This window comes from Epinephelus lanceolatus, chromosome 18, assembly GCF_041903045.1.
Source record: "Epinephelus lanceolatus isolate andai-2023 chromosome 18, ASM4190304v1, whole genome shotgun sequence".
Taxonomy (NCBI): Eukaryota; Metazoa; Chordata; class Actinopteri; order Perciformes; family Serranidae; genus Epinephelus; species Epinephelus lanceolatus.
In genome coordinates this window covers 36,718,042-36,736,370 of record NC_135751.1, presented here as the reverse complement: position 1 = coordinate 36,736,370, position 18,329 = coordinate 36,718,042, and the positions used below count along the sequence as shown (strand labels likewise).

The window sequence follows — 18,329 nt, the reverse complement described above, 5'->3', positions numbered from 1 at the left end:
TTTATAGTTATATATTATGACTCTTTGGAGGGGGCTCGACCCCAAGGTTGGACTAACTGTACAAAAGTATCTCTACTGTGACCAGATAAATGTTGCTTACATAGTCATGCATCACAATCTGTTGATGTAATGTCTACTATATCAGCCACAGGGTAATTTTTCTATACAATGAGTACTTTTACTTGGATACTTTAAGCACAATTTGCTAATAATACTTCTGTACGTTTACTTTAGTGGCATTTCCCTTGTAATAGAGTACTTTCACATTAATGTACTGGACCTAACACTGATTTTATTTCCCTACATTGGAGTCTAAATGCTGCCTGCTCCACACTGCCAGGAATAAACAGATGGAGTCATTTATTTACTTATTTATTGGCCTTAAAGTATGTAAATATTGTGAGTATAAAACATATGAATCATCCTGTAAAATCCCCTCAAAATGTATGTTTTTACTTAGAGTCCAAGGTTCCTAACAAGCCTCATCTCCAGAGGTTTGGCAATCTGCACTTTGATACGTCAGCTTTAAAACCAACAGGTAAATGATGTAATGTGTCAAAAGGATCAGTCATACAAACACCAGCAGGGACGTAAGACAAATTCTGTTTATTGGTCATTTCAACTAGAACTGTCCGTCTCTGTAGCAGTTATTTGTTCTACTACTGCGGCTCTGAAGTACATCTTTCTCATCATAATAAAAAGGGAAGCATGTCATTCTCTCTGCCTCTAAATTTGATTTAGCAGATCCACTCATGCTTCCCACCACACACACGCACACACACGCACTCATATTGCATGGAAAATTAAATATTATCCAACAATAACAGCGTCCAGCAGAGGCCCTGTGTGGCACTGTGCAGCAGCTGTGTGAGACAGAACAGATATATTATGCAAATACACAGAGAGACATCCAAACAAGTCTCCACGCTTCAACCAGAGCCGTGTTACACATTCACCACGACTGTGTTTACAGATAAGATTCAAATATCAGTGACAGTGGCCAGTCGAGCATATTTGCACAGCGTCTGTTTGGACACATTATGTATTTGTGGCGCTCTAGTGAGTATCATTATTTTCTGTCTCTTGAAATCAAAGCATCTTATCATCATCCCCATATCAACTTGTTTCTACCAGCTGTGTGCGCAGCGTTGCTTTCTATGTCCCCTTCCCCATCTCTGTCTCTGGCTCTGTGTCCATCATGTTTATTTGGAAGCTATGGCTTGTGTAAACCAAAGGCTTGTACGCAGTGTGTTGGAGCTCGGCCTGTGTTGACAGACCTCTGGAGGAGAGACAGACATCGGCCCCCTGAAAACAAAAACTGGACCAAAGGACACAGCTGACACAGAGTCACAGCGTCACAGGGGCAAAGAAAGAACTTTGGTGCTCTGATTTACAAAATGGACGCAGTCACTGTCGTCGTTTTACATCTAAATGTATCTAGTTAGTTCAAGGTCCAAACAGTTGAATACATTTAGCAACATACTTGCTTTGGACATGTTGTTCAGGTAGTTTTCTGTCTCTGTCAGGTAGCTGTCCATTAGTCACTCACTCTACAGCAAAAAAACCCCACTTCAAAATAAAAGCTCTGTGCTGGAAATTTACTGTGCTTCAAAATAAAGTGGAGCCCTTTTTAAATAGGAATTGTGCAAATTTGCAGGAAAGCCCAATCAGTCTTTTTTCAGCATTGGCAGTATAAAAACAAAATCAGGGAGTGCAGCAAAATGCCGCCTACCTACTTTTGTTCATACAGAATGCGCCTTTTTCGGGGCAATGGGGGGTGTGAGCAAGTAACAAAACGTGTAGCTCAGTGTGTGACGTAAACAGTGACGTGGGAGGGAAGCCGCGGCTGGTCAGTCCTCCGGCGACTCTCTCATAAGTCGGCCCGTTCTTCACCATCCCCGTCATCTGACGGTTAATGGCCTCTTCGTTTGCGAGGACAAGGAGGGCGAGCAATTCCTTGTCTCCCCAGTTGCTCATCTTTACAGTGTCTGTCAGGTTTGTGTTTCCCTCTTGCTACTAGCTGCTCATTCCTGCTATCAGCTGTTTCCTGTTTATCCACTGCCAGTGGCTCGCACGTGCGGTGTCATCAACAGCTCCTCCCACAAGTCATCAACAGCCCCTCCAGTGGCAGAAGGCCGCCTCGCTCTTTTTAAACCAAAAAGGTTCCGCCAATATGTCTACCCTATGAGGCGGAAAATTGGGCACCTCGGATCAACTCGCCAATCTGGCTCTGTGTGTCTAAACGCTCGCAGCTTGCCGGCAAAGTAGCCCAACATTTACCAAAAATCTGGCAGTGTAAAAGGGGCTTGTGTTTTTACAAACTTGGCGTGATAGCAAGTCACTGCAGTCCATTCAAAATGGACCCACGACCTACTTTTGGTGCGCGTCCCACCAGTTGGGAACCACTGCTCTAAGGAATCAGGGTTTCTCCGGCACTTATGGCTGAATTTCTCCTTAGCTGAGGGACTTACACAGTTGCACAGAATCTCTTCATAGGTTTCCTTAGTTAAGGAAAAACATTATCTAATTTACTGCGCTGAAAGATTTTACAGCGGGACAAGTTTCCATGGAGATTGTTTGTTTGCTTGGACTCACGTTTGTGACACCTGTATCGTCTCACAGAGTTGGCTTATAGTTAGATGGTGAAAAAATGGCAGAAGAATAGAAGACAAGAAAACCATATTGGTCAGAGATGGAGGAGATAAAGTAAATCCCAAATACCAGAAGACAACTGTTAGAAGAAACTGTAAATTGCAATTGATTCAGTCAAATCTGAAGTGTAGAATCAAAAGCGCATCCATCAGGTTCTCGTGGTTGCAGAACACTCTTCTCAGGGTGTGTTAGTGTTTTCATTTACCATCAAAAACTTTATCATGTTGCAGTTAAGACAGAGTCAGAGGTACCTTAAGTATTTTTTTTTAACCTTGCTGTGGTTGCTAAGGTCTTTTGTGCAACGGTTGAGGGATTCCTTTAGTATAAGACCAAGACAAGGAGAAAACCATAAATACTTAAGTGAACATTTTAAGGAAACCTTAAGGAGAAGACTTTAGGGTGTTTTGTTCAACCAGTTTTATTTTGAGGAAACCTTAACGAGGACATAAATCTTAACTTAAGGTATTCAGATATTCAGTTTTGCAGATAAGTTGCACTTCTGGCTCCAAGTATCCAAGATGGCGACGACCAAAAAGTCAAACTCGAGGCTTTAAAACAGGAGCCCACAAACTTATTGCATCCTTTTTTTTTGCTTTCTTTCCTCTCATTATATTTGTGCCAACTAGCTGATAGTGTTACTACTCCACATCCGTCTTTTGTTCTGTGAGATCCTCGCACAGGATGAGCAGCTGTCTGCAGAGCCTGTCTCTGCCTTCATGTTGTTATCCACTGAATAATTTGCGTAGCTCGCAGTCCCACTCCGACATGCTCAGACTTACACCTGAAACTGTAATGAAACTAATACACGCACACAGAAACAGTGACTCACACCCCAAATTACACACTCAGCACTTCAGATCACCAATGGTTTCCTTCTCATCCCACGCCTGTCAACAGTCATTATTGTGTGTATGTTAAGTTTTGATACTCATATCAGAGACACATGCAAAGACAGGCCATTCAGAAAATAATTAATATGGAGTTCACAAAAGCTGAAATGCCTGCGGTCTAACTTCAGTTGGTAACTTTTAGTAACACTGCCCAAACCAGTTATATGCACCTTTTATGCCCCAACTGTGGACGGCCCTTTGGCACGAACCAAACTCCACCACTGACACAAATCAACTTCATAAGACATCTTTAAAGACTCAAATCCATATGGCATTTATGAACGACAAAACAAGCAAACATGACAACAAACATCAGGCCTCCCTTCTTTGCTGCTGGCACAGGAGCTCGTCAGCACCTCCTCCATGCCAGGTGCACTGCACCTCTTTAAGCAATGCAGCACACCTGGGCAGATCTACACTGGAGGGAACGGGACAGCAGCACAGAGCACACACACAGCCGTAACACAACTGATGTAAAAAAGAAAATGTGATACATGGCCAATACATGCACATATATCAATAATTATTCACACATATTAAAACTATATGTGTCATATGTTGCAGAAATATCTGTCTTGTTCAAATGTTAGATTAATGCATACATGTATGTTGTTTAATTCACAGTGCAACATACACCCCTATGTTCGCCATAACGACTATTTTGTTTATATCTGATATTGCTACAAAAATAGAGCTTTGCATTACTTTATATATGGTTGTACAACATGTGTTATAACAGCAGCCCACTGGAATAATTCAACCATGTACAATTTTACTTTAGTTTTGCAAAACACTTGAAAATTTAATAATAATAATTAATGATTATATATACTATTACATCGTGTTAAATATCATATAGATATATCTTATATATATCTTTATATCAACCCAGAGCGGCACAGAATGACTTGAATGACAAAATGTTCAACAATAATTTTGCACTGACACAAAATGGACATGGAGCGGGATCAAAATAAAACTCTTTGTTCGGGAAGTCAGTGTCAGGGTGTTTGTGATTATCTTAATTAAAGTGATGATTATCTACAGTGCGTCTCTTTCACTTTAGAAAGAACAGAACAAGAGAGAGAGTGTACAACAGGCTACAGTTTTGTCAGTTCATATTAACAGTATATTTAGATCACCACATATAGCCTACATTGCTGAGCCGCACAGTGTTATAGTTTATTTATACTTAGGAAATTAAAGAAAGCTGAGATATTTGAATAAAGATTATTTTTAATGAACTGGTAAATAGCTTTTGGGGCAGCTTTACAAATTGTGTGGTACAATCAAGATAAAACATTGATACTTAATTATAGGCTGGAGTCAAGAGGAGATGGGAGCTGGTCAGTATTATCAGCGATATGTAATAGTAATAATAATAATAGTAACTTTATTTGTAGAGCACTTTTCGAACTGAATGTGCTTTCCAATGTGCAGACAATACAAAACAAAAGTTATACTAATAAAACACAAGCATATACATACGCCTACACCATACATACAACATATCCACTTAAACACATATATACCTGCAAGCATGCATACATAAACACATGGCTGCAAATACACACAGTCCCACACACACAATTAATCTATAAACTGTCAGGAAAGGCCAATCTCTAGGAGTAAGTTTTTAGATTTAAAGACGAGATTTAAAGACATGAACAGAGTCAGCTGATCTGATGCTCAGTGGGAGGCTGTTCCAAAGATGGGGAGCAAAAACTGAAAAGGCTCGATCACCCTTTGTCTTTAACCTGGAGTCTGGGACAGTCAGAAGACCCAGACAAGCAGACCTGAGGGGCTTGTTTGAACGGTACGGTGTGAGAAGCTCAGTTATATACTCCGGTGCCAGATCACTGAGAGCCTTGTATGTAATTGAAAGATTTTAAAAACTGATTCTCAAAGAGACTGGAAGCCAATGCAGGGAAGCCAAAATAAAATGTAGAATAAATACACTATATTTAACACACCTGTAAAGGTACACTGTGTATCTTGCTCATTTATTTCAGATGTTGTTTGCACCTATTGACAGCAGGGGGCGGTGTTACACCAAATCATGAATAATTACTGTACAGAGGAGTGTTTGAAGAAGAGTCGTGTTTGCTTCCTGTTTCTCTGTGTCTCTCCTGAGACTTGATAATAAACCAAAAAAGCATTCAGTCATATTATATATGACTAAATTTGTATTTATTATCATGAGGATTCTGTTTGACAAAACGGTCCTGTTTCTTTAAAGGCACAGCACGCTGCGTCCTCGGCGCACGCGCAGTAAGGGGGAGCAACAGCCCCTATGACAAACAACAACAATCACTACAGCGGGGCTGGAAAAAGAGAGATGGCTCCTTGAAGCTCAACACTTCTGGCCTTTCACAGTACCGATCCCAGCCCAGCTGCTGCTATTTCCACCGGAGCTTTATATGTCGATGGTGCCGAGCCCATGAACCTGGCCAGTCAAAGCGGGGATGCTGGCGGAAGCCAGCTCCTCTTCGCCAACTTCAACCAGGACAACACGTAAGACAGGGCCGGGGACAGAGGCTGGGGATCCGATGGCCTGTGCTGTCAAGCTAGCTTAGCTGACGTTATCTAGCTCAGTGTGGACATGTCTGGGCGCTTCACGGACTGACAGGGCTGAATGTGAAACAGTCTGCATGTGGTTTCTCACAGTAGAAATAACCACTAATATAAGCTAGGTGTAGCTAGCTACGTGGAGTGTCCAGTCGAGGCTGGACTACGTGTTATTTCACCCGTCACTAGCTTAGCTCTGTAGCTAACATGATGCTGTGTGGTGATGCTAACTTTAGCCACAATACACATGTAGGTTAGGTGTCATGTAACTTAGTGGGAGGCTGTGGTGACGATTGTTATGATACATATCTGGGATTATAAAATGTATAGAATAGCTGAGTTTATTTGGTTATGTATATTTTTAGCGCAAGTGTTTAGTGGGTGTTATTTATCAGGACTGGCGCTACAGTTAAAGGCTGCTTTATGATGCTGCAACACACACAAACTGGGTCACTGTATTTCACAGACGTCAATAAGACATGCAGCTGTATGTGACATTGGAGAAGTAGTACGCTGTATGTAGTGGGCACTGCTTTAGACCGAAGAGGCCTGGTGTTATTGCAAAACTGCTCCAGCCGTGTGACCACTGTCACAATCTGACCAGTACATCCAGTAGGTAGTGGCCAGATCCTCCAATATCCAGTGTGTGTATGGGTGTATTAGCCTGCAGATGCAGTGATTGTTCATGTCTGCTGTTGTGTCTACTTCCATAGGTCCTTAGCTGTTGGCACCAAATCAGGATACAAGTTTTTCTCCCTGTCCTCTGTGGACAAATTGGAGCAGATATATGAATGTAGTAAGTATTGTCTAAGCTCTGTTTCCTTGTGACTACAATCTCATTAATCAGGGACCAGACTGAGAACAAAATATATATATTTTTGCTCACTCATTTTGTGTTTAATGCATGTTGTCTAGACACAATCACCATTAGAGCACTGCTGTAACTTTAAATATTAATAAAGATTGTCAGCACTTTTCCCACACCCATATCTTAAAGCATCAAGGTCGCTCCTCATTAGTGGATTTACATAATTTATAATGTGATCTCTGCAGCAGTCTTATGTTGTATGTGAACCACCCATGTATGGTAAGCTAACATGTACCTCTTGATAATCCTGTTGAATTTGAATAGCCAATGCAAAGCAGGTAGTAGGAGATAAGTGAGTAGGATCAGTAAGTGCTCTCATCTATAATTCATAAACCTATATTTTGCTGGATATGTTTACCGAACATGAATAATGTGTTTAAACTTTTGCAGTTGTGTTCAGGAACAGCGAAACCTCTGTGACTCAGCGCACTGCCCAAATATGGCTGATATGTGATGTTTTAATCTGCACCATTTCACTCACTTTTAATTTATTAGGGTCACAGAGAGGCAGCTAATAAAAGATGACAGGAGTGAACGTTGTCAAGTGTTGATTGGTGTGTCTATGTGCGTGTGTCTGCAGCGGACACGGAGGATGTGTGCATAGTGGAGCGTCTGTTCTCCAGCAGCCTGGTGGCCATCGTCAGCCTGAAGGCCCCCAGGAAGCTCAAAGTCTGTCACTTCAAGAAGGGAACTGAGATCTGCAACTACTCCTATTCCAACACCATACTGGCTGTCAAACTCAACAGACAGGTAGGAAGACGAGGGCAAAGAAAGACCTGTCTGTCAGATGATCTGTCTCACACATTTTCTCAGAACAGATGGTGTGTTTATCTTATGCAAATGTCATGCCTGGCTGCGTATTGTTTGATAGTGGTACGGATACCATGACGTTGATACTGGTCCCTGAACTGTACTTTCTCAATACTAATTTTCTAAAATCCATTTTAACGAAAAGAAAATTACACATTACAGTTCAAATATGTGTAGCACATTATCACAATATCAGCATTTCCCGCCACATTTGAATTGTTTTGGAGCTGTATTTTCCCTCTCCTTCTTGGCATAACAACTCTGAGCAAAGATGGAGCAGCAGAGCACCAAGCACAGTGAAAATGAAACTTTCATAGCGTTAATTCATACAGCTTTAGTGTTGCCTATCATTTTTCCAAACTACTTAAAATGAAACCGACTGGAAACGGCGTACCCCACGGCCCAGTGCTGGGTCTAATCAAGAAAAGAAAGTAGCGGCTGTTCCTGTAATCCATCGATCTGATCTGATCAACTTTGATCTTTTTGAAGACAAACTGATCGAGAGGATGTCTTGGAGTGTGATGATCATACACTTTATTTCTCAATTTTCCATCCGACTGTGGCTGAAGAAATCAGTAAAACTCATGAAGATATCCGCCTGCGCTATGTTCACGGACTCGCAAAAATCTCTGAATTCAGAGAGGGACCACAGAATTATCACAAAGGGACACACACACAATGGAAAGTCTACCAATTTGGCCTGGTCGCCAGACGTCACCACACATAGAATATATTTCTGTAGGACATGCAAAAATCGCAAGTTTTATTTGTCTGCTCCTTGGCATTTTTACACAATGAAAGCAGTTTCATTTACCAAAATTTGGTTTACTTAAGTTGCCTCTTTCAACTTTTTAATTTTAGGTTTCGACACCCTGACATTTTAGCACTCAAAGCTGTTTCTCAACATAAAAAAATAAAGAGTTTATCACAACTTGAAGCTGTCTGTCAGCATAATATCAACATGGCTCCCACTTTAAGTCACCGCACCTGTTACTGTAACTTTAACTTTAGTAAACAATCATGGACAAGTTGGCCAAATTTTTTTGTTTGTTAAATGTTACCTAATAAAATCCCAGACATCATAGCTCCGTCCACAGTAATCTGGGATAAGGGGGAATCCGGTAGTGGAGATTCTGAGGGAGGCTGTGTAACGTCAGGCAGGCTTGAATGCTGAGAGGAAGATGTCTGTGGCCTGTCCATCTTGCAGTCGAACATGGAGCTTCTCCTAAATTTATTCTGTGCATGTTTCATCGAAATTGTCATGTTGCCAGTCTTGACAATAATGTCCTTTTTTCATATATTTCATTGCGCACTTTTGACACCAAGCCTGAGAAAATGGAGACATGCTTTTGATCTCTTCCTAGATGTTTGTTACACCTATGTGACACGTGCTGTAGTCAAGCCTCACAAAATACAGCAACACGTAACGTAGGGTTTTTCCTGCCCGCCTCTACGATATGTAACGTAGACAGCCAATCACTAGCTTTATCAGACCTTGGCACAGGCATGCTGGATGCTTACTGGCTCACAGATGCTAATGAGATTTACTCCTTAGGTATCGAAATTTGGTTCAGAATGACGCAGCATTTTTCAATACTTTGTATTATTGAATCTATTCGGTCGGTGCCATAAAAGTATCAGAATTCAGCCCTGTACTGTAGCTGGCCAATGTATCAGCACAGCAAAATGTCTGACCAGTGTTTGCAGTTGATGGTTATGTCATTGATGTTTTGTGGTTCCTCTGCAGAGGCTGATCGTGTGTCTGGAGGAGTCGCTTTACATTCACAACATCCGAGACATGAAAGTGCTGCACACTATCAGAGAAACTCCACCCAACCCGTCAGGTGAGTCTGAAGAATGACGAGGAACACAATATGTATGTGTATGTGTAAAGTCCAGTAGGTATAGTATGATAGTAGAGTGGTCATAGGAGGAGGAAGAAGGTTTTTCCTTTTCAGTATGCTGTGTGCTCAAACTGAAACCAGAAACGTGGCATTCCTCTGGTTTTTGGTGCTTTTAGTTTCTCTTTCATTTTCACAATTTTATTTTTAGTTCACTATTAGCTCCATTTTGTTTGCTGTTGCCCCAAAGGCTGAAAACTGTCACTGCGGTCTGAGTTACTCCTGTGATGTTTGTCTGTTTAATACACCCACTGAACACAAACCCACTCATGCTGTCAGAACCATTTTACACATTCAGATGACTGTAGTCTCACTATGTGCCTGAGTCACTCTTTCACTTTCTCTTATTGTCGAGTTCAGATGAAGGTGGCTTTGCTGGAATCTGATGTATCATTGTGCCTTTGTTAATGAGTTTGTATTTGTGCTCATGTTCCTCCAGGATTGTGCGCCCTGTCCATCAGCAATGATAACTGTTATCTGGCCTACCCTGGCAGCGCCACGATAGGAGAAGTGCAAGTGTTTGACACAGTCAACCTGGTAAGTGAACGTGTCTTCCTTTAAGGCACCGTGTCCACCAAAGCATTTTTTTCCTCGCTGAAAACAGCAAGTGCTCACACTTGTGGTCTCGCAGACTTTGCAGGTGTGTTCCCGGGAAGTCTGTGAGTGCTTAGTGCTGTCCAAATCTACAGTTGTTGTTGTTCAGCACTTGTACATGTTAAGATTTGACTGTTTGTCTTAACGTGGTATTTGTCCCTTCTCCACTGTGATTGAACGGCTGAAGTGACAGTGACGAGCGCAGCATTTTTCAGCTCTTGGTGCTCAGAATAAAAACGCTAAATGCACAGCGTTCAGTGTAGAATAGACACTTAGGGCCTCGTCATGCTGCTGCCGTTTGTAGCGTAGCGTAAATAAGTGGCACTCTCACTGCAAAGAATTACAAAGATGCATTTGCTATGATGGACATGAGCCCTAAAGGTGGACTCCGTCTGTGTCCTTGTCTGAGTTTTTCTAATGGAAACACTCACTTAGCTGTTAGCACAAAGCAGTGAAGGAGGTTAAAGTGCTGATAATAGTAATAACTTCAAGGACCACCTAAAAAAATCAAAATCAGTTTAAGTGTACTCTATATTAAGAGTATTTTAACCCCTTTACCATGCTGTGTCCTCAGCTAGTATTTCCTGGTGTAGCTGAGGTGCAATTTCTTTATGCTTATTAAATTGTAGTGTTTATTGTTTGTACTTCTAGAAAAGACCCGAAGCTGACATGAAATGTAAACTGTCCTGTGAGACTCTGTCCTTTGTGGTCTTACAGCCAGTGGTTCCAATTATCTGCCACAGTGTATACTCACTATTCTCTGAAGAAGAGCATCTCTAACTAGTGTCTGTATATGTGTCTTCCAGCGAGCAGCTAATATGATTCCAGCCCACGACAGCCCATTAGCGGCTCTGGCTTTCGATGCCAGTGGAACCAAACTGGCCACAGCCTCAGAGAAGGTAACACAGTCGAAGTCTATGCGGCTTATTTATGTGTGGTCTTGTTTCCTGCTTGGGCAAATACACATCACTGTTGTTGCTTCGCTTTAAGTGTTGTCATCCTCTGTGTATCTTTCACTTCCTTTCAGGGCACAGTCATCCGTGTCTTCTCCATCCCAGAGGGACAGAAGCTCTTTGAGTTTCGAAGAGGAGTCAAGAGGTAGATGTTTTGATGACGAGCATGATTTTGCACCTGTGTTTGTGCTTGTGTGTTCATATGTGCTTTATATTTGTGTTTACCTGCGTCCCTTTGTTATCTCAGGTGTGTGAGCATCTGCTCACTGGCGTTCAGTATGGAGGGCCTGTACCTGTCGGCCTCCAGCAACACAGAGACGGTCCACATTTTCAAATTAGAGACGCAGAAGGAGAAGTATGTGTAAGTATCTTTCTGTTGCTGTCCTGTTATGTCAGATCACAACCATGGATCTAATATGGTGAGTGTTTGAGACAAATATGGTGAAGAGGAGTGTCTTTGATTCTCACAGTCTGTGTGTGTGTTTGTGTTTGTGTGTGTGTAGGCCAGCGGAGGAGCCCACCACATGGGGAGGCTACCTGGGCAAGGTTCTGATGGCGTCCACCACCTACCTGCCTTCTCAGGTTACGGAAATGTTCACCCAAGGGCGAGCCTTCGCCACTGTTCGCCTGCCCTTCTGTGGACATAAGAACATCTGCGCCTTAGCTGTGTGAGTATAACACACACACACACACACACACACACACTCAGGTCCCAAGTTACTGTGGTGAAAATCAGGCGTGTCAAGTCAAGTCAATAACTGCAATAATTCAAGCAAGACAAGTCATATGAAATTCTGATGATGTGGTCAAACATAAGCTTTCTAGCTAACGTTTAACCAGCCAGGAAGCTAATAAGTTACACACATTCACATACTGTTCTCTGTGGGTTTTATGGAGTTAGATGTTGTGTGTGCTGAGGCCGTCATTCTCTGCTGGAAAACGGGGGATTGCCCCCACTGGGTTGGGAGTGACTTAATGCCCCAAGTATCTCGGGGTCTTGTTCACGAGTAAGGGCAGAATGGAGCGTGAGATGGATTGGCAGTTTGGTGCGGCATCTGCAGTGGTGCCGTGGTGAAGAGGGAGCTGAGCTGGAAGGCAAAGCTTTCGATTTCTAGTCCATCTACGTCCCAACCCTCACCTATGGTCATGAGCTCTGGGTAGTGACCGAAAGAATGAGGTCGCAGATACAAGTGGCTGAAATGAGTTTCCTCCGTGGGGTGTCTGGGCTCAGCCTTAGAGATAGGGTGAGGAGCTCAGACATCCAGAGGGAGCTCGGAGTAGAACTGCTGCTCCTTGTCGAAAGGGGTCAGCTGAGGTGGTTCAAAATCTGATCAGGATCCTCCTGGGTGCCTCCTGTTAGAGGTGTTTAGGGCACGTCCCGCTGGTAGGAGGCTCCGGGGCAGACCCAGAACACGCTGGAGGGATTACATATCTCATCTGGCCTGGGAACGCCTCGGGGTCCCCCAGGAGGAGCTGGAAAGTGTTGCAGGGGAGAGGGAGGTCTGGGGTGCTTTGCTCAGCCTGCTGTCTCCATGACCTGGCTTTGGATAAGTGGTTGAAAATGGATGGATGTTGTGGCAGTTGTGTCACTGATTTTTGAGCTGCATACTGGTCTTCTCTCAACATAATCATTAAACCCAAATTTTCTTATTAATTGTATTATTTATTATTAGCCTTGTCCATGGTAGCTGCCTCATGTGTTGACCACTGCCTCCTAGTAGGTTGCCAGGTTTGCATGTTCAAAAAAGAAAATGTGACTTCACAATATTTAGAAAAATGCAGATATTTAATTAAAAAAATTCAGGTCCTTTTGAGTCATCTGTCTCAAGTTGTAAGTGAAGTCTCAAGTCATGAATACCAAGTCAAAGTCAAGTCTTTTAACAGTGTTAGTCAAGCAACTCTCAAGTCCTCAGTTTGCAATTTAAGTCTAACTTGAGTCAAGGTCATGTGACTTGAGTCCCCCACCTCTGCGTATATTCATCATACAGCACTGTTCTTGTGTGGGGCTGTTTTGTTTTTGGGCCCTTCCTTTGAAATGTGAAGTGAAAGTGGAATTAGAAGTGATGTGCATGACTCACGGCCAGATTAACATGCACAGACAGGTCATGTGAATCGGTGGTGTGCCTTTTATTCCATCTTCATTAATTGTTATGAAACAGCATCAGTCAAATCAATCATCTGTGATGTTTAAAATTCAGCTGATGATGTTTACTGATGCAGTCTTGTTACTGCTGCTCGTTTTAACCACCAGTTTTGCTGCTTCTGTGAAGTATGACTCATTAATCTCCTGTGGTTTATCTGAGAAGAAGTTTCTCAACACTTTAAAGCAGTTGATTTTTAATGAACCGCATGTTTTGGCTCGACTTGACTCAACTTTCTTTTGGTACCAGGTTCTTTTCGTTCTCCGCTGCAGATAGTACCCCCTCAGTGTAGGCGGGATTCTCATCTTATCGCCATAGCGATGCCAAAAGAGAGCGAGTCGAGTTGAGCAGTGTTGTCGTACCAGGCAGTGGTGTGGTCAAACATAGTTTCAGCTGTTGCATAACAACGTGCGAGCCATGGTAGAGAAGATTGGTGTTGAGTAAATGAGAAGGACGTTTGTGAATCTTTGTTTTTGATGTTTTAAATCAGGATTCAGAAGATTCCCAGGTTGCTGGTGGCGGCGGCTGATGGATACCTGTATCTGTACAACCTGGATCCACAAGAGGGAGGGGAGTGCACACTTATGAAGCAGCACAGGTAACACACACAGTAAATACATGGTCACAGGTCACTGAAGACTATAATCTGACGTTTTACAGCCTGAAGTTTGAGAGTGTTACTGAGAGTTTCTGATACTGGATCTCCTCAGGTTAGACGGCAGTGCTGAGCCAGCCAATGAGATCCTTGAGCAGGGGTCACATGACCGCCCACTTGTGGCCCAAACCTACAGTGCTGCTGTCACTAAAGGTATGTCACACAAATGTTCCCAACACTTCATTTTACTTTAATTTCCTGCTATTTTTCTTATGATTTCCCTGTGAGTTTGGTGTAAAGGACTCTTTTACTCTATTGACTTTGACTACTTCTCCTATATTTTGAATTCTGTGCTTCCCTTTTGACACATTAATAATATGTTGGAGTGTTTTTGTGTCATCATGTTTAACTAGAAGTTCAGCGATAAGTTAAAGATGTACAAAGAGAGTTTGATACAGAGTCAGAGGTGGGGCTCTGTTTATTCTGATCAAAGCTGCTCAGTGGCACATGAAAATGAACAAGTTTAACTTCCTCGGAATAAAATTACCCAAATCTTCAGCACATCGTTGGGCCCATAGAGCAGAATATGACACGAGATTTCCACCGGCCAAGCAACTAACTTCCAGTTTAGCGCTCTGCTAACTTGAGGATAAAATGATTTAATCTTGTATCTTTCCTAGACTTTTTAAATGTTATCAGACTGAATGGATCAAATCTCAATATGAAATGAGTTACTTTGCAGGGGGGTTGTGACGTTTACAAATATGTATCCACTTTAGTAAAGTTTTATTTTTTAAACTTAAAGTCTTTTTGTCAGTAATAACTATTGATATGGTCTCACTGTGTTTAACGACCTTGGTGCTGTCTTGTCCTTCTCTAAGTCATGGAAAAACAGATTGTTGACAAATATGTTCAGTCATAGTTTTTGTTAATGAAATGAACACTGGTGTGTTACAGGGCTGGGCGACTATTTACGAGCCAGATATAGATTTAGACATCACAGTTTATATCGATGTAGGGTCACGTTACATAACGCTGTTCCTCCGAAAAGCCACGGCAGTGTGCATCTGTAGTTCTCCAGCAACACTCAGAGAGACACAGAGCTGCTGCTGTGCTTAATCAGTCTGTTCATTAGTCTACAGTAAGACATTGGTATGTGTGTTGCACAAGCTACGCTAGATCAGTCTGTGAGATGAATGAAGTTACCGCAGCACACGCGTAGTACAGCGCTGCGTTGCATGTGTGGGAGACAGAGCTGCTTGATTGCGGCATTTGTTGCCAGTTTGTGTGTGAGGTGGATCATAGTACATCACTGTTCTTCTTGGTAGTTGTAGTCTGTTGTGTGACATGGAGACAGCGCCTGGATGCAGGCAACAGATGTGTTTAAAAAAAAAAACTTTAAACCTCTGTAGCTCCGGTGCTGTGTGCAAAAAGTTAACGTACAGCCCTGCTGTGTATTTTAAATATTTTCATTTACACGTTGTGCAGCTGTATATTATCAAACAGCTGTCTTTGCATTTTAATTGAGCATTAATTGTAATTTAAATTTATCGCCCAGCCACAGTTTGTCACAGAAGTCATGTACAAACTTGTTTCAGTGTTTGACCTCTTGTTTCCCAGGTTACTGTGAAGAGCAGGGCGCCGTGGGCGGAGCAGGGCTAGAGGACGACCTCAACGACTTGCGCTTAGAGGAGGAGAACGAGCAGCCACCACTCATCCTAGAAACTGACTGACTGACCTAACGGACGGCTGTACCCACCAATCAGAGGGCTCCTCTGGTGCTGCTATGAACATGTGACACAAGGGGGGCACGGGCAGGATCAAAGACAGGGGCGTTTTTAAACGCTCAGAGTGTTCATGGGCCTGTCTGTCAGTCTGTCTGTGCATTTGTCTGTTCACATACATGTCGACCTTTCCTTCCTCCCTCCCTCCTTCCTTCCTTCCTTCCCTCCCTCCTTCCTCTCTCTTTCCTCAGTTTGCCTGCGCAGGCCAAACTGACGCTTTGCATGTACATGTGCCAACTGCTAAAAACATGCTCCGATGTGAATATCTGTGAGTGTGTGTGTGTTGGACGTTTGAGGAAAAAAAAATGTAGCTGTGTCTGGGCTGAAGACACACTTAAGTAAGCACTGTGTAAACTGAAAGTGATTGTGTAAGTGCCTCTCTGCCCCAGTGTCACGGTTTCTTGTGTCTGAGAGGGAGGATCTCTTTGCATTGGCTCAATAAAATCTATTTTCAGTTGTCGGATCTTAATCGAGAGTGTGTGTACTGTCTTTTCTGACTCACATAGTCACACACTGTCCTGCTGGGAGTGTGTTAGCACTCATCTGGCTCCAGTTGACCCTCCAAAGAATGATTTAGAAGCCTTTGGCATGAGGCAGAGGTGTTTGCGATGAGGAGTGTGTGTTTGTGCGCTTGTCGTGAGGCCTTGTGTGTGTGTGTGTGAGTGTGTGTGTGTGTGCTGGGCATGTACATTAGCAAAAACACTGAGTGATTAGCCTCCACTTGCCCCCCCCCCCCTCACTTTTACCTCATCCACACAGAGGCTCAGTGGACCCTCCCGCCCTCTCCCCCCTCCTCAGGCCTGCAGTCATTGGTTGGTTTTAAACTGATATTAATGATCTTTTTTTAAATCTACATAACCAATCATAACCAACGATGTGTCATGCGTAAGAAAACATGCATGGTGTTGTTGATGTGGTACTTTGTCCATACATTGAAGACGTGGGCGCTGAGGATCAGTTTGAAGTCAGTCAGCAGATCAGTTGAGAAAGGCAGGAGCTCCTCACCCTACTGTATCTCTACTCTGTACATTACTAGATATCATATTGTCAGGTTATGACCGTGGCTTGAAGATTTGACACTCTGGGACAGTCGAGTGAACTGTGGATTATAATTTGATTGATCTGGAGCTCAGCCTCATTGACTGGTCCAGGATGCTGCATGAATCCCACATTAATCCTTTGGTGTGTGTGAGGCCGCTAAACGAGGATTAGCCACGGGATTGTCGAGCATTTTCTAATGATTTTGTATAAAATGTGAAACGTTCATCTGAAACTAAAATGAAAATAAATTCCATGTTGATGTATGAGATAGGTGCCTTTTGTCCTTGTGATGGTGACGTGCTAATTTACACTCATTAAGAGAGAACAGTCAAAGTTGTATTAGTCGGCATCACAGCTACTTTAACTACAAAACATACTTTTGCTTCATCTGATTTTATTTTGCAGTAATTTCATGGAATAGGTGAACACTTTTTAACCTGCATTAATTAATTTTAGCCACCTGAGGGCAGCGTAACAAGCTGTGAACACAACACTAACATATTAACCATTAAAGTTGTTGTTAGTAAACTGTGGAGAATAAATCTGTAAAAGAATAAAGTAAGTGTGGAAATATAAAGAGATCAAAATAATTGAAAAAACAAAAACAAATTTAGATGCTGTAAAATATAAATATTTACAGAAAAAATGTGAAAATAATTAATGCTGCCTACTCTGATTTATACTTATAATTTTTTTTTTACTTAATTTTTCCACAAATATTTCTCTTTATATTTCCACATTTCTTTATACTTACATATGTATCCCTTTGCTCTTACTATTCCTACATTTTTAAGCAATTTTTAAAATTTTAAAATTATCATTTTATTTTTTGTTTTCAATTATAAAAGAAATTAAATAAAAATATAACAAATATTAAATATATTATTTCATTACATAAAAATAAATAAAATAGTCAGTCTAGGCAGCATATATAGTAAACCATCAAATGAAATGGCAAACAAATAAAAAAAAGATTTTTTTTTAATTTATTTTTTATAATTCTCCTTTTATTTATTTCTCCTTATTTTTACATTTTTATTTTTTCATTTATATTTATATATTTTTTCCATTTATATTTTATTTTTTAATTTTTATGTTATTTTCTTAATCTTTTACAGAATTATTCTTTTTTTATGGCACCCCTATGACTCCACAGCTGCCTATTTACACATCTAGAGCGACACAGAGCTACATTTAAGTCCAATACTGTCTCAGCGCTGCTTTTCTGTCCACTCCAGCAGACATTTTCACCTAAGGGTATGTATCTGTTCACTGCAGTGGACACTATGCATCAATGGTATAAAAAGTGATTCAATGGAATTCAATACAAGCATGAAAAAAAGGTTTTTTGTCATGTGTATTCATGCCACTGGCTCTTAGAAAATGCTTAAATGCATATTATGTTATATTGAGTAACATTAAATCACTTTTTATACCACTAAAGCATGAACAGTTAAGTAACTTCTTCAAAATAACATATAATGGAACAAATATAGACTTAATTTTTTACTTGTTTGAAAGTGAAACAAACA

At 41.6% G+C, this 18,329-nt stretch overlaps 1 protein-coding gene across 1 annotated transcript; it reads left to right on the top strand.

Annotated features, from left to right (window-relative positions):
• Positions 1 to 5,815: 5,815 nt before the first annotated feature.
• Positions 5,816 to 17,063, top strand: wipi2 (WD repeat domain, phosphoinositide interacting 2). Its single transcript, XM_033644228.2, has 12 exons — positions 5,816 to 6,056; positions 6,824 to 6,906; positions 7,559 to 7,728; positions 9,536 to 9,632; positions 10,129 to 10,226; positions 11,090 to 11,182; positions 11,311 to 11,381; positions 11,484 to 11,597; positions 11,740 to 11,904; positions 13,868 to 13,975; positions 14,088 to 14,185; positions 15,593 to 17,063. Exons 1-12 carry the CDS (start codon positions 5,983 to 5,985, stop codon positions 15,703 to 15,705), a joined length of 1,284 nt encoding a protein of 427 aa, XP_033500119.1. The 5' UTR covers positions 5,816 to 5,982; the 3' UTR covers positions 15,706 to 17,063.
• Positions 17,064 to 18,329: the final 1,266 nt, after the last annotated feature.